Here is a 16607-nt window from a genome sequence, read left to right on the forward strand (position 1 = left end):
GCGCCCAAACACGGCTATGGTATGCTAACTCCCGAGGTGTTCCAAAAACGGCTATGGCATCACCCCCAAGTGTTCTAAAAACGGCTATGGCATCACTTGATCAATGTGTGAGTAAAACACGGCTATTACTCACAATCATGTGCACAAACACGGCTATGTGCAATAATTAATACGGGCAACAACGTGGGAGTAAAACACGGCTATTACTCACCACCATATGCACAAACACGGCTATGTGCATAATTATCAATTGGACAAAACGGCTATGTCCCCCAACTATGGTCACAAAAACGGCTATGTGACACCATTAATTAATGTGTGCAAAAATGGCTATGCAACACCTCAATGGTCACAAAAATGGCTATGTGACTCATCGTCAAATAATAGCATTACAATAAATATATCGGGTCCCCAAATCTTAAGTCACATGTAGCGCACAAAATCTGGCTATTGTGTCACTATTTCCAAAGGTGTTCAAACGGCTATCGTCGCATCGATGTGCCCCAAAACCCGGCTATTGTGCACATCGCGCACAAGCAAATAAATTATATACATACATGTATAATTATTCCACTCACCTTGAAGACTTGATGAAAACAAGCCAAATCCGTTGATCAGTTAATGAACGTACCTAATCCATTATCATAATAATAAACAACACAATTAGGGTGGATTACAAACCAACCCATATTGACACCTAGTGCAATATCGACCCGATTGCACTTTCAAGTACAAATCGCGCCCAAATTAACCAATAATCACTAACACAAGTGAGAATGGTCCTAATACGCCAATTAAACCCAATCATAGGTGTTAAACACCTATCTTGCCCATAATGACACTTAAACCCTAATTTTGACCCAAAGTAGTCAACATCGCGCCATTAGCGAGTTTTGACACCAAAACATATTTAACTCGGTTTTATACTTCAACTTAATCCATTTTAAGTTTATAAACCTTATTAAATCGACAATTGGGGCATAATCATCACCAAACCCTAATTTTGACTCAAGTCAAAATTAGTCAACCCAAATTCACCTAAAGTGATTCCAATACTTCTATAATCACTAAACCTAGTGATTAAACTCAAGATTAAAGCCTAATCAAGGCCAAATCGTCAACCAACCCAAAACCCGCCAAGTGAAACATCAACAACAAACTTTATTTGGGGTTGAAACATCAACACAAACTTTATTTGGGGTTGAAAAGATACGTACACACCTTGTCACTTCAGACAACGTCCAGTTTCCTTCGGCGTTCGACCAAGCAACACGTACACTTCATACACGCATCGTACACCATAAATACATTATGTACAATAAATATTTGGGTCTTACAGGGCATATAAACTATTACAATGCCGACAGTATATCACGGACTGAGCTTCGTACCTCGTTGTTAATCAGTGGCGGATAAAAGTACTCATAAAAATCCCAAAATTTTATATTAAATATATTTATTTATTTTGGTCATTATGGTATAAAATTCAATCATTAATTAAATAAATAAAAATTACATCCACTGTCCCTCTCATTTATGGGTAAAATATAAAAAATGTTAAGATTAAATAATTAGATCCTAAATATATTTTTAACAAGCCTATAACTTATATAACATATTTTCGTATCACCGTTTATTTTAAAATTACATAAGTTAGAAAATAACTTGCTTAATATTATTCGAAACATCAAATGAGTATTACAATTATTTAATATTTATTTATTTTTTTTATATATTTATTTATATTTAGATATATTTTAAATTTTAAATAATAATTATTATAATATCTTATTTTTATTTTATTTTACATAATTAAAAATAACAACATATAATACTTAAAATTATATTCTTCCAACTATTATTATATATATATATATATATATATATATATATATATATATATATATATATATATATACATGCACATAACCATTCACAATTAATTGTTCGTGAATCGTCGAGAATAGTCAAAGGTCAAATGAATATATGAACATCGTTTCAAAATTTTCTAGACTCAACATTACATCTTTATCATATCGAAATCATATAAAGATTAAGTTTAAATTTAGTCGAAAATTCCCGGATCGTCACATAACTCTCTTAAGCCAACTACACTCTCCAAAGTATTTAACTAATACAACTCTCAAACAAAGGTAAAAAAGAAAGAAATGATCAAATACTTAAAGTGTATGATTCGTGCAAGTTGGAAGAATGTTCATGACCTCCTTTTATATCCAAGTAAGTCACTCACACTTTCTTCCTCCACCTATGTGGGACAACCCAATTTAAACCAAAAGAGTTTGATCCTTTATCTTTCATCCATCAATGTCGGACAAACAACCATATTTATTTTTATATAAAAATAAACCAACACAAATTTATTAATCCATAAAAATTGCATCAATAGGGGTCATACTACTGTAACCCAATCCAGTGAGTACATCACTCCACACTATATACTTATAACACACATTTAATTATGTTGTAATTTTAAGAATGTTTTTGAATCAATGAGTTATTCTTTCAATATAGTTTTGTTTAAAGGATGTTGTTTCACTACTTGTCAACCTTTTAGATATTAAGATTGACAAGTAGTGAAGACTTTAGAATGCTTTAACAGAAATGCTAATGAACTTTGGTGAGATGTGGCAATATGGACCATTAACTTACTAAATTACTTTCTCAATATACTAACATTTTTCTCTTTGAATAACATCTTTACATAACTTTGAATAAAATCATAGTGCATGAGTTTTTGGAATTGAATTATACATCAAGCTGGTGAGGTTGATTTAATGGAGGTAATTATTAGTGATTTTGTTATTTATGTGATCATGACTGAGCAATCTATCATAATGGTTTTTAATTGAACCAGTGAATTCACATGTCACTTAACTATATTTTACTTGGATGGTCATTCCGAAACAAGGCCAACATTGATGAAAGGAAATCAACTGGAAATTGCAGACTTTATTGAAAGTAGTCTAAATCAATCGATAGCAACTAATTATGTTTTAAGAATCATGGTTCTTATTTTAAGGCATCATGACAATCTTTTATTTAGCGTCACCTAGCAAGTGTAACAATTTGATAATGCAAGTTATCTACACTTGTAACAATTTGATAATGCAAGTTATCTACACTTGTAACAATTTGATAATGCGAGTCTGGATCAATTTAAATGCTTAATTGTACGCCATATTCAATATGAACTGTACTTGAATAAGATGACATAAGTTTACATTCAATCAACTTACAAAGACAAACTAGATACCCATTCAGTATCACAGTTTTAGTACTTGAAAATTAGACAGTTTATGAATCACAATAAAACAAGCAAAAAAAGAATATGGCAAAATATATGGAACTTATAGAGACCAGTTAAAACAAAAAAAATTCATTCATTCATTCATTTTACAAGCATTCCCAAAACCAAAAAGAAGCATGAGTAAAACCTAGTTTCAAGAAAGCACACTTTCTATATAGCAAGAATCACTACCCTTAAATAACATCTACCAAATTGATTGCCCTAAAATTCTTGAGAGGCAGAACCAATATCAGCCTTATCTTTCCCAACCTTCTTTGGTAACAAATTAGAATGAATGTTAGGCAAAACACCACCATTTGCAATAGTCACAGATCCCAACAATTTACTCAATTCTTGATCGTTCCTTACTGCCAACTGTATATGCCTTGGTATAACTCTTGTCTTCTTGTTATCTCTTGCTGCATTTCCAGCCAATTCCAGTACCTACATACAAAATCAACAAATTCATTTAGTAATTTACACAAACCCTAACCCTAATTGCAACTATAAAATAAATAATGGAATCAGAAATTACCTCAGCAGCGAGGTACTCGAGAACGGCGGCGAGGTAAACCGGAGCACCGCCGCCGACACGTTGGGCGTACTTTCCGGCCTTGAGAAACCTAGCGATTCTACCGACGGGAAACTGAAGGCCAGCTTTTGAAGATCTGGAAACGGATTTGGTAGACTTTGGCTTTCCTCTACCACCTTTCTTCACTTCAGCACCTGATTTTGTGGCCATTTTCAGAAAATGATTGATTGATAGTTGAACTCTGTTTTGGTTGAGGAGGAATGATGGTTTAATATTTTTATTTTTATTGGCGGTGTTTTGAATTTATAGGCAAAAGTATTTGAATGTTATTGGCTGTGTAAGGTTCCCTAGGATTGCCAGCATGGCACGGAGATTTTGATTTGTTTATTTTTTACGGCAGGTTTTGGTTTTGAAGTGCGCGCCTGAGTTTTCACTCGTTTGGTTTGAATTTTGAATCGGTTGCGTTTTTTATCAAAGAAAAAAGAGCGTGTATCACTTGGAGTTTGATTTTTGTATTAAGTTTTATTTTAGTTACTCGTAAATTCATGTGACAAATAAACTTACATACTTCCTATGTCCTAAATCTATTGTTCCCAGACAAAAAATACATAGTTTAAAAAAAGTACCTGACACATTTACTTTTTTGTTAAGTTTCCAGTGTTACCCTTTATTTTTTACCTATATTTTTGTCCTACATATATAAAGTAAGGGCACAAAATATTTTTGTCACATTATTTTTTTTCATTTATAAAATTGGACAACTAATTTAACACATCTTAAAAAGAATAATGGACAATAAATATGAGACGGAGGGAGTAATACTTATGCAAAAAAGGAAATTAGAAAATGTAAATGTTACTATCAAATAGCTGTTAAATTTTTACATATAAATTCAATCGTATTCTGAAATGTTTTGTTAATTTTTCTTATATTTGTTTTATTTCTTTGTAGGTTGTTTATTCTCTTGTTGATTTAAAGGTTATGTTGTTGTATGGTGATATTGAAGACTTGAGGGATCATTTTGTAAAGTTTACATGCTACAAGGACCAAAGTGCAATATATGGATATATTTATACATCGTTTCTGGACTTTTTTCTTAATTCACACTGATGTTAAAGCTAAGGAGTATAAAATACTATTAAATTTTATAAGAAAATACTATTAAAATATGCTACAAAATTACACAAGTTTTAATTATTTATTTACAAATAGAATATACCTAAACCTTGCTACAACACTATAGGCAGTGTACCTAATCGTAGAGTAGTATAGTTTTTAGTAAGTCTGATTCGTTCCACAGGGAGATGGCTTATTTCACACTATATTTTAAATAAATATATTTGTACAAAATATATATAATTATATATTACAATTATTATTATTATAAAAGGGGGTTTACCGTTTAATGACTGGTTTGTCGATTTTATATTTTAAGCGAAGCGTATAGTAAATGACGATATTTAAATAACGATAAAATAAATAACAATAAATAAAAGTACGAGGAAATATGAAATAAAATATATTATGCTTATTTAAACTTCCGTAACCATGATGGTTGACGTGTTGATTTTAGTTTTATGCTCATGGGTTAATTGTCCTTTGTCCTGGATTATTTAATATGTCCGTCTGGTTTTGTCCATAACAGTCTATCGGTCATAAATTTAAAGTGCGAGTGTCCTCGTCAAATTATCCTTATACCCGAAGTCAAATATTCCAACTAATTGGGGACTTAAACTGTAACAAAGTTTTAATACTTTGTTTAATAATTACACCAGAATGTCGACTGCGTGTAACCCAAGGTTTTAATACTTTGTTATCAATTATGTCAAGTGTCCTTGTACATAATTTCACTCCTGTTTTAATAATTCCATAGACTATTAATCCATTCCCGTGTCCGGTTAAATGAACGATTATTCGTACATATAAATATCCCGTTCATCGTGTCCGATCGAGTGTATATGGTTATTTATAGGTACGTTCAATTGTAAATCTTTATATTAAAATTAACAAACTATCATTTAGCTAAACAAATATAAAGCCCATTAATAGCCCATATTCTAATTTTCACAAGTGTCATTCTTTTGTCCAAACCCCAATTATGGTACAAAGCCCAATTACCCCTATCTTTAATATTTAGCCCAACATCACGATTACTTCAATTTAAATAAGCATAATAATAATTTAGTTATGAGACATTAATTTAAAAAGGAGAACATAACTTACATTGAGTATTTATCGCGTAGTGTTACACGGACAGAATTTCGACTTCAAAACCCGTAAAAATAACCTTTACATAACCCGAACTAATCTAATATAAAACTACCCTATACTATATATATATATATATATATATATATATATATATATATATATATATATATATATGTATATATATATATATGTATATATATATATATATATATATATATATATATTTATTTATTATATATTACGGAGTATTATTATTATTATGTTTTTTAAACTCGGCAGAATTCGTTGATATTTAGGACATTTCTGAAATTTCAAACTCCGCAAGTTGCGGCACTTTTACCCTTCAAACTCCGCGAGTCGCGGAGCTCGTAAATCCAGCTCATCCCAGTTTGGAACCTAGCTTGTCGACATAATATATATATATAAATATAAAATATAAATAATTAATATAATTATTTATATATTATATTATATTCTTGTGCATAGTAGACTTGTAATTTTTAGTCCGTTGCGTCGGGCGTTGATAGTTGACTCATGTCCCGGTTCCGGATTTTCGAACGTCCTTGCGTACAATTTAATATCTTGTACTTTGCGTTTTGTAACTTGTACTCTTGTCATTTCTAGATGTTTTTCATCAATAAATTGAACCTTTTGAATTGTATCTTGTACATTTGATCTTTTTGGACGTTTGTGTCTTCAAATCTTCGTTTTCGCCTTTTGTCTTCGCACTTATTTATTTAAACAATTATAATGAAAATATAATACAATTACATATGAAAATCTATTATTTAGGAGGGATATTGCTATGAAATATATGTTCCTTTTTAGCCTTATCAAATATCCCCACACTTGAGCGTTGCTTGTCCTCAAGCAATACATAACTTGAAATAAAAACATACATGAATCACTTTTTTATTCATCACACTTTGTACATCAGTGATTTTGATACGGCGGTATAAACAATGATAGTAACGATAGAACCATGGTTAAAGGTGGGTGTGTCATCCATAGTTGCCTCGGGTTTAGGTCAACGACACTTGCAATCAAATAGCCGATTTACTTTCGGTTTTCAAAGCAAAGTGCACATTTGAAAGGCGGTTTAAAGTCCCACGTGACAAAGAAAATTTAGATCCTTTAGGAAATTGGATCTTTATGAAAACATTTAACCTTTGAAAATTCAATCTAGCTTTTACCCTAGATAAGTTTTCCGGAATAACCCTTCACCGGTGTTGCAAAATATTTTTGTGGGTTTTGTGGGTTTCAGATTTGAAAATTTTAGCTCAAAACTTATGGTTTTGTGTCACCCACTTGCTAACCTTGTATTAGGAAAGCAACACGTCCAGTTTACTTGTCCCGTATATTACCTTTCGGCAAACTACCGTTCGGTTGTAAAGGAAAGCGTTGAACAAGCAACTGTTAAGGCAATGTCCCCTGACATGCTTTTAATTATGGTCTATAACGTGTCGGACGCAATTACTATCCTTTGTAGGAGCAATAGTAAAGCTCACCCTTATAATTTTTTGGTCTGGCACAAGGTCCTGTCTTCGACCATGCTATGCAACCACCGTTCTTACGGTTGACACCCGATTTGGTTCAGGTGACCTAATTAATTTCAGGTGAATTCCTAGAATTTTACGTTCAATGGTAATGAATGCATTGAAAATGGGTTTTCAGAAAACAAATCGGTTTATAATTTGATCAAAATATTTTCTCGTTCAAGTTCGAGTTTAGATATCATTGAATTCCATGAGTTTGAATTCTCAATCTTTAAGGTCAATCTCAAGGATTGAGTAATATCAGGCTTAAAAGCTGATTTTTGATCTTTTAAAGAGATTATCCTTTTTGGGGATCTGATTCATTAGTCTTATCAAGCTAATTTGCACGGTGCCCCCCCATTATACGAGATAAATCCTTCTCATGGTTAGGATAAATCTGACCACCTGGCGACCCTGTTTGATGCTGAGGTCCGTAGATTTCTTGTTGATTTTAGTGATGACTTTTCTAGATTTTTCGTCAACCTACAGCTGGTCTGGACGACAATTTCTTGACCTAAATCAAGAAGCACGTTTCTTTTTCTGGAAGACTTTACTTTCTCTTAATAATGTAATTGATTCATCGTGTAGATCCATTTTTTCTTTTCTTTCATCGGGTAAAACAGTTAATTTAGTCCAAAACAAAAGCACCTGCAATAAATTTACGAAAACATGTGATAGATAATTTTTTATTGAATAACTTGGTATATTCTCCCCACACTTGGCTTTTATTTATTATGTTCTTTGCCTTTTTATTCTCTTGTATTCCATTTTAAATGAATTCAAGCGTTTTGGGTTGTTTCCCCATTTATGTCCTTTCCGAGGTAACGATAATTTCGGTATTAACACCTAGTTTTCATCGTTCATAAATATGTATAAACATGGTTTTGAATTCATTTAGTTGAAAATTTTTCAAATTTTCACAAAATTTGGCAAATAATACCAAGTGTAAACCCGAGAGAATTTATAATCCTTCCCCACACTTAAGATCATGCAATGTCCTCATTTGCATGAAATCAGACTATAATTATAAATTCACGAGGGTGATTAGTGTAGAAAGTAGTTAAAGATACCATAAAATTGCAGGATGATAGATGGTGCACCTCATCGTTCATTCCTTCTTGTTTTATCACACATGTTTTTCTTCAAAAACGGTTGCTTTTCTGAACTGTTTGATAATTTTTGAAAATGCATCTTTTACCCTAATCGTGCATTTTTATTAACGAGTTATGCACTAACCCGAACCCCTAATTTAACGTTAAGTGGGGTTAGACTTCCCCACACTTAGCTGACGACATGTGAAGTCGGTAGAATAAGTTCCACGAATTATAATAGTGAGCCAGTTATTTACATCTCGGGTGGTATATATTATATCAATGGGTTTAAAGTTTAGACCCGCTCGATCGTCACTACCTAATTCTTTTTTAAGTGTAGCTTTTAGTAAATGGATATGTCTCTTTTCTGGTTCTTGGTCAAATGGATCGATATACACCGACATACATATTATAGGGTGGACAATTTCTAACATTTCCTTCTGTTCATTCTCGGGATCAAAGGTTTCACCTCTATTACCCAATTGGGTGAAATTCGAGGTGTCATTATCTATTACAGCTCGTAGTTCATTTCCGGTGGATGACTCATCTATTGAGAATATTGGGTTGGAAGGTTGTGGAATGGTGAATTTCGGGATCAAAGCAAATTCTTCTTCATTAATGGTACTTATTGGTCTCACCATTTTGGTCTCGGGGGTAAAATTTTCAACATTATCGTTTTCCCAAGAGTACCAATTTGTCACCCTTACTTCTTCTTCATTCATTGATGGATCGATGATTTTTTCGGTAGAGGCTAATGTGTCGATATGTTTTGAAATTGGTAAAACTGAATAAAAAGTATCATCGGGATAGTTGGTGATTTCGGAGCTCTCGAATTCATCAAAATTCGATGATATAAAATTTTCTTGCACAATACTCCTCAGATCAACAGGTGTGTAATCTGATAGGGTTTCAGCTTGCCGATTTACAAACTCTCTCATTTGTTCATTTTGAGCATCAAGTTCTTCGAGTTTGATTTTCATATAATCTAAAGAATTTTCAGGCACATAATTTTCCTCGTCTTCTGGTTGTTGAGTTTGGATATATTCTTGTGAATAATCCCAATTAGAATTGTATTCCTCATAATCGTTCCATTCAGGTTCCATGGGTGCATAATTTTCTATAGGAACGTAATAATAACATTCCCATGTTGAGTGATAATCTCCACAGATTTCACAACCAGTTATTGTTTCGTCATTCGTGATCCAATATTGACCGAACGAATTGTCATCAACATCCTTTTGAGAGTATTGATTAAATTGATTTCGGATGTCATAAAGAGTTTCCAAAATATTCTCGAGATTTTCCATAATGCGCTTATTACCAAATTTTAGCTACAATGTGGTGCATTTACTTAATTATCCTATTAGTTATAAAAATAAAAATTATATAAGTTATCAAATTAATAGACTTTTCTGCTTTTGCCCACATTTCGAATAGCCAATAGATGCAGCAGGGAGCCAAAACCCTTTAAATCGGAAGCTCACAACTCAGCCACTAACAAATCCAACTATTACTACGAAGCAGAAAATTTGGATGTCTATCAATTTAATCGCTTAAAATAATTTTTCGTCGAAATTTTAAAGAAATTATAGAGAAGAAATAGAGGAAATTCTAAGTCCTAAAAACTAGATCTTCGAGAAATAAGAAAGAAAAAGAATACGCGTCGAAAAACGTCGAAAAATAAAAATAAGAAAGAAAAACGTCGAAACTTAAAAGTCTAAAAATTATATCTAAAAAGTTGCGCCTAAAGGTCTAAAGGTAAATGCAATTTTATTCAGAAAACGGCAATTACTTAAAGGCACTAAAATCTATTTAAAACTAAAGCGAAAAACGGCTTCGCAAAATTCCAAAGCGCCTAAATCTTAATCTAAAAAAAAATCACTTAAGGGATTTTACGGCAAAGCCTAAGAATCTATACATATAAAATAACTACGGAAAAACTAATTTTAAAACTAATTGCGAACAAAAAATATACAAAATATTATGATTACACTAAATAAAAGGATACAAATTATAAAAAGTGATAAAATTACTTATTTTTATAAAAATATTATTTTTATATTTATTTTATAATAGTATTAATTTTTATATATAAATAAAACTAATTAAAATTAATTATTACTAATTAATTAAAATTAAAACTAAATATTAAATTAATTAAACTAATTAGGGTTCCGTGGTCAGGTCTGCTAGGGCGGCTCCGCGAGCCGCGGTGATCCGTACCAGAAAACCTCCGCAAGTCGCGGAGATTGAAAAACGTGTTTTTTTTTTTAATTTTATATTGTTTTTCTAAAATGATATATAAATATATTTATACAAAAATAAATTAAAAATATAGTGTTTCGCCGATTTTCCCGGCAGCGGCGCCAAAAACTTGATGTTAAAGCTAAGGGGTATAAAATACTATTAAATTTTACAAGAAAATACTATTAAAATATGCTACAAAATTACACAAGTTTTAATTATTTATTTACAAATGGGATATACCTAAACCTTGCTACAACACTATAGGCAGTGTACCTAATCGTAGAGTAGTATAGTTTTTAGTAAGTTTGGTTCGTTCCACAGGGAGATGGCTTATTTCACACTATATTTTAAATAACTATATTTGTACAAAATATATATAATTATATATTACAATTATTATTATTATAAAAGGGGGTTTACCATTTAATGACTGGTTTGTCGATTTTATATTTTAAGCGAAACGTATAGTAAATGACGATATTTAAATAACGATAAAATAAATAACAATAATTAAAATAACAATAAATAAAAGTACGAGGAAATATGAAATAAAATATATTATGCTTATTTAAACTTCCGTAACCATGATGGTTGATGTGTTAATTTTAGTTTTATGCCCATGGGTTAGTTGTCCTTTGTCCTGGATTATTTAATATGTCCGTCTGGTTTTTGTCCATAACAGTCCATCGGTCATAAATTTAAAGTGCGAGTGTCCTCGTCAAATTATCCTTATACCCGAAGTCAAATATTCCAACTAATTGGGGACTTAAACTGTAACAAGGTTTTAATACTTTGTTTAATAATTACACCAGGATGTCGACTGCGTGTAACCCAAGGTTTTAATACTTTGTTATCAATTATGTCAAGTGTCCTTGTACATAATTTCACCCCTGTTTTAATAATTCCATAGACTATTAATCCATTCCCGTGTCCGGTTAAATGAACGATTATTCGTACATATAAATATCCCGTCCATCGTGTCCGATCGAGTGTATATGGTTATTTATAGGTACGTTCAATTGTAAATCTTTATATTAAAATTAACAAACTATCATTTAGTTAAACAAATATAAAGCCCATTAATAGCCCATAGTCTAATTTCCACAAGTGTCGTTCTTTTGTCCAAACCCCAATTATGGTACAAAGCCCAATTACCCTTATCTTTAATATTTAGCCCAACATCACGATTACTTCAATTTAAATAAGCATAATAATAATTTAGTTATGAGACATTAATTTAAAAAGGAGAACATAACTTACATTGAGTATTTATTGCGTAGTATTACACGGACAGAATTTCGACTTCAAAACCCGTAAAAATAACCTTTACATAACCCGAACTAATCTAATATAAAACTACCCTATACTATATATATATATATATATATATATATATATATATATATATATATATATATTATATATTACGGAGTATTATTATTATTATTATGTTTTTTAAACTCGGCAGAATTCGTTGATATTTATAGGACATTTCTAAAATTTCAAACTCCGCAAGTTGCGGCACTTTTACCCTTCAAACTCCGCGAGTCGCGGAGTTCATGAATCCAGCTCATCCCAGTTTGGAACCTAGCTTGTCGACATAATATATATATATATATAAATATAAAATATAAATAATTAATATAATTATATATATATTATATTATATTCTTGTGCATAGTAGACTTGTAATTTTTAGTCCGTTGCATCGGGCGTTGATAGTTGACTCATGTCCCGGTTCTGGATTTTCGAACGTCCTTGCGTATAATTTAATATCTTGTACTTTGCGTTTTGTAACTTGTACTCTTGTCATTTTTAGACGTTTTTAATCAATAAATTGAACCTTTTGAATTGTATCTTGTACATTTGAGCTTTTTGGACGTTTGTGTCTTCAAATCTTCGTTTTCGCCTTTTGTCTTCGCACTTATTTATTTAAACAATTACAATGAAAATATAATACAATTACATATGAAAACCTATTATTTAGGAGGGATATTGCTATGAAATATATGTTCCTTTTTAGCCTTATCACACACATACGGCTCCTTGTTCATCATCTGTTGTTTTCTCTCGTTTTAATCTCAAAACCCTAGTTTCTAAATTGGATGATTTAAGAAGTATCGTCTTGATACTTAGTATTCTTATGAGATATTGTTTAGTCTGCTTGATCATAGAGCTGTTCTTTTCTGTATTTTTTTAGTGAATCTTCTTCTGTAATTTTGGTTTTAATCATATGTTTTTCAAGATTTGGTGTTATTTCTGTATGTGTTCATAGTTTCGTACATGGTATCAGAGCTTCTACGTTCAAATCTGAGATGTTGTGGGTTGAAGATTTAGATTTGGGTTGAAGATCTGATTCTAGGGTTTTCATTATTTGGGATTCTGTTGAGTTAATTGGTGTTCTCTTGCTGCCGTTCTAATTATTCTTTATACTCGGTGTATTTTCTCAACTATTGTTGATTTTTCCGGTGATATTTCTTCAAACCCTAATTTGTCAAATTAGGGTTTTATTCTTTCTGGGCGATCTAAGTTGATTTCTGTCTTCCGCTGCTGCTATTCATCTTCTTTTCAGGATTTCTTCTTGATATGGGAGTTTTCTTGTTCTTATCTTCTTGTTTTTACTTTTTACCCTGTTTGACTGAATCCCGGAGCCCAACTCTTGATATACGTTCTTGAAAGGTGTGAATACCTGATCAAGCACTTGGTTGATTCTGACATGTTTATATTATATATTTGTGTGTTCTTAATCCCTACAGGGTGCTTGGTTAGTAACCAATTGCTACTGGAGATTTGTAAGTTGTTCTTTCTTACAGGTGTCTGGCCAGCAATTGTTGCTGTGGTTGTGGTTTTTTATTATTATTGAGTGCTTATTTGTTTTCTGCTTTTGTTGATTTTTCTGTGTTTCTTGATTATTTGTTAATATGACTAAGGATTCTGGTTCTGGTGATACACACAAGATCACTCAAGTGAGTGATCTTGATTTTGGTGATCCTCTTTATCTGCATGCTAGTGATACTAGTACTACTGCTCTTGTCTCTTTAAAGCTTAAGGGGACAGAGAACTATAATGTTTGGAGTAGGGCTATGACTCTAGCCCTACATACCAAAAATAAGTTTGGTTTTGTTGATGGTTCTTGTAAGAAAAGTAAAACTGATCATGTGCTTATGTTACAATGGAATAGATGCAATTCTGTGGTTCTTTCATGGATTTTAATTTCTATATCTGATGAATTGTATTGTGGTCAAGTATTTTATCAATATGCTTAAACTGTTTGGGAAGAACTTAAAGAAACTTATGATAAGATAGATGGTTCTGTTACTTTTAATCTGCATCAAAAACTTAATTCATTAACACAGGGTAACTCTATTGTATCTGATTACTATCATAAGTTAAATGCTCTATGGAAACCGTTTGATGCTCTTGTTAAATTACCTACTTGTGTTTGTGAATCTAAAAAATAATTTAAGACTCATAATGATTTAATCAAGCTAATGCAGTTCTTAATGGGTTTAGATGAGTCTTATTCTTATGTGAGAAGTAATATTTTATTAATTGATCCTCTTCTTAGTGTTAAAACTGCTTTTGCTATTGTTTCAAGAGAAGAGTCTCATAGAACATCTTCTCAAGCTAGTAGTTCTGGTTCTGTTAAATATCAAAATTCTGCTTTCTTAGTATCCAAAACTTTTGATAACAAAAGGAGAATTGGTAATGGACCTAATCCTAATCTTAAGTGTACTAAATGTAAAAGGTTAGGTCATACTATTGAAAGATGTTATGAAATTGTTGGTTATCCTCCTGGTTGGGTTAAAAGGAATGATAATAAGTCTGTTGTTAGTAATAATTCTGTGCCTGCTGTGAATGCTAGTGATAACAGTGTTCGTCCTTTCTCTTCTGATCAAATTTCACAGCTTATGAGTTTATTGCATGATCAATCTACCCAAGGAAATGTACGTGCCAATATGGCAGGTACTTTTTTCAATTTTAATATTGTATTTAACTCAAAGTTTGATACATTTTTTAAACAAAATGGTTCTAGTAACAATGATTTTAATAACAAATGGATTATTGATTCTGGAGCAACTCGACATATGACTGGTTCAAGTGAAGGTTTAGTCAATGTTTTTGATGTGTCAAAAATAAATATGATTGTAGGTCATCCAAATGGTACTCTTGCTAAAATTACAAAGATTGGTAACCTTCACTTAACTAATAATTGTGTGCTAAAAGATGTTCTTGTGATTCCTGGATACTGTGTTAACTTACTATATGTTAATAAGCTTTCAAAGGATTATCCTATGTTCATTGGTTTCACTAGTAATAACTAATTTATTCAGGATTTGGATCTAAAAAAGGTTGTAGGGATTGGTAATGAAGTAGGGGCTTATATATTTTTGATTGTGATAAAGGTATTAATTCTAATAATAAGAATATGTGTTATGCTTCTACTTCTCTGTGGCACTGCATATTAAGACATCCTGCTACTCAAGTTCTTAAACTTCTTAAGAATAGTATTGGGATTAATCCTAATTCTGACAGTGATGTTTGTGATGTTTGCCATAAGGCTAAACAATCAAGGGATCCTTTTCCCTTGAGTGATCATACATCTTCAAAAATTGGCGAATTAGTTCACCTAAATGTATGGGGGCCTTACAGGGTTAATAGTTATTATGGTTTTAAGTTTTTCTTGACTATTGTTGATGCTTTTTCCAGAGCTGTTTGGATTTATTTGTTAAAAACTAAAAGTGATTTTTTTGATAATCTTCTGAGTTTTGTTTAACTAATTAAAAATCAATTCAATGTAAATGTGAAAATGTTTAGAAGTGATAATGGTACAGAATTTGTCAACAAAAAAATGGAAGATTTTTGTGTTGAAAATGGCATTGTTCATCAGACTAGTTGTGCTTATGTGACGACCCGGAGATTTTCAACCAAATTTAAACTTAATCTTTATATGATTTCGACACGATAAGCAAAGTCTGTAATGTGGAGTCTCGAAAGCTTTGGAACTATGTTCACATATTCAGTTACCCTTTGACTATTCCCGACGATTCACGAACAAAGGTGTGTAAATAAATATGTAAATAAATATATATATAGGTAAATATATATATATATATATGTGTATATATTAATTTGTATTAATATAATACCATTTAATCATTTGATTTAAACATGTAAAGTAATTTACAAATAAATAAGATATTATTAAAGTAAATATATATATATATATATATATATATATATATATATATATATATATTTATATTTATATATATGTATGTATATTAAGTACACAATTAATATTATATGTATGTCGTAATATATCTGATATATATAAAAATTAAATATTCAAAGTATGCTATTATATATATTATATGATAATACATAACTAATAAATTGTAATATTAATATATTAAATGTAATTACAAGTTGTAAATATAGATGTACTAGTAATAGTTTTATTACTTTCATTATTACTACAAACATTAATATCAATATTAGTATTACTAATACTAATACTAGTATTATTGTTATATTTAAAAATTAAAAGGGTTATGATTATAAAAATAAAAATGTCAAATATAAATGTTATTTTAAGAATGACAAAAACTATAATTTTGATTTTTTTAGGATTATTATTATCATTATTACTTTTAGTCTTATTATTACTATTATTAGTATAA

The 16607-nt window shown here is 30.9% G+C and overlaps 2 protein-coding genes across 2 annotated transcripts; one reads left to right on the forward strand and one right to left on the reverse strand.

Annotated features, from left to right (window-relative positions):
- Positions 1–3412: 3412 nt before the first annotated feature.
- On the reverse strand, positions 3413–4089 carry LOC139850535 (probable histone H2AXa). The gene is made up of 2 exons (XM_071840104.1): positions 3843–4089; positions 3413–3751 (listed from the first exon to the last, which is right to left on the reverse strand). The coding sequence occupies exons 1-2, from the start codon at positions 4047–4049 to the stop codon at positions 3530–3532; spliced, it is 429 nt and encodes a 142-aa protein (XP_071696205.1). The 5' UTR covers positions 4050–4089; the 3' UTR covers positions 3413–3529.
- Positions 4090–4627: 538 nt separating this feature from the next.
- Positions 4628–15700, forward strand: LOC139849396 (uncharacterized). The gene is made up of 8 exons (XM_071839052.1): positions 4628–4687; positions 4791–4890; positions 13680–13768; positions 13854–14168; positions 14280–14363; positions 14421–14889; positions 15076–15237; positions 15330–15700. The coding sequence occupies exons 1-8, from the start codon at positions 4628–4630 to the stop codon at positions 15698–15700; spliced, it is 1650 nt and encodes a 549-aa protein (XP_071695153.1).
- The last annotated feature ends 907 nt before the right edge of the window (positions 15701–16607 follow it).

This window comes from Rutidosis leptorrhynchoides, chromosome 5 (genome assembly GCF_046630445.1).
Source record: "Rutidosis leptorrhynchoides isolate AG116_Rl617_1_P2 chromosome 5, CSIRO_AGI_Rlap_v1, whole genome shotgun sequence".
Lineage (NCBI taxonomy): Eukaryota > Viridiplantae > Streptophyta > Magnoliopsida > Asterales > Asteraceae > Rutidosis > Rutidosis leptorrhynchoides.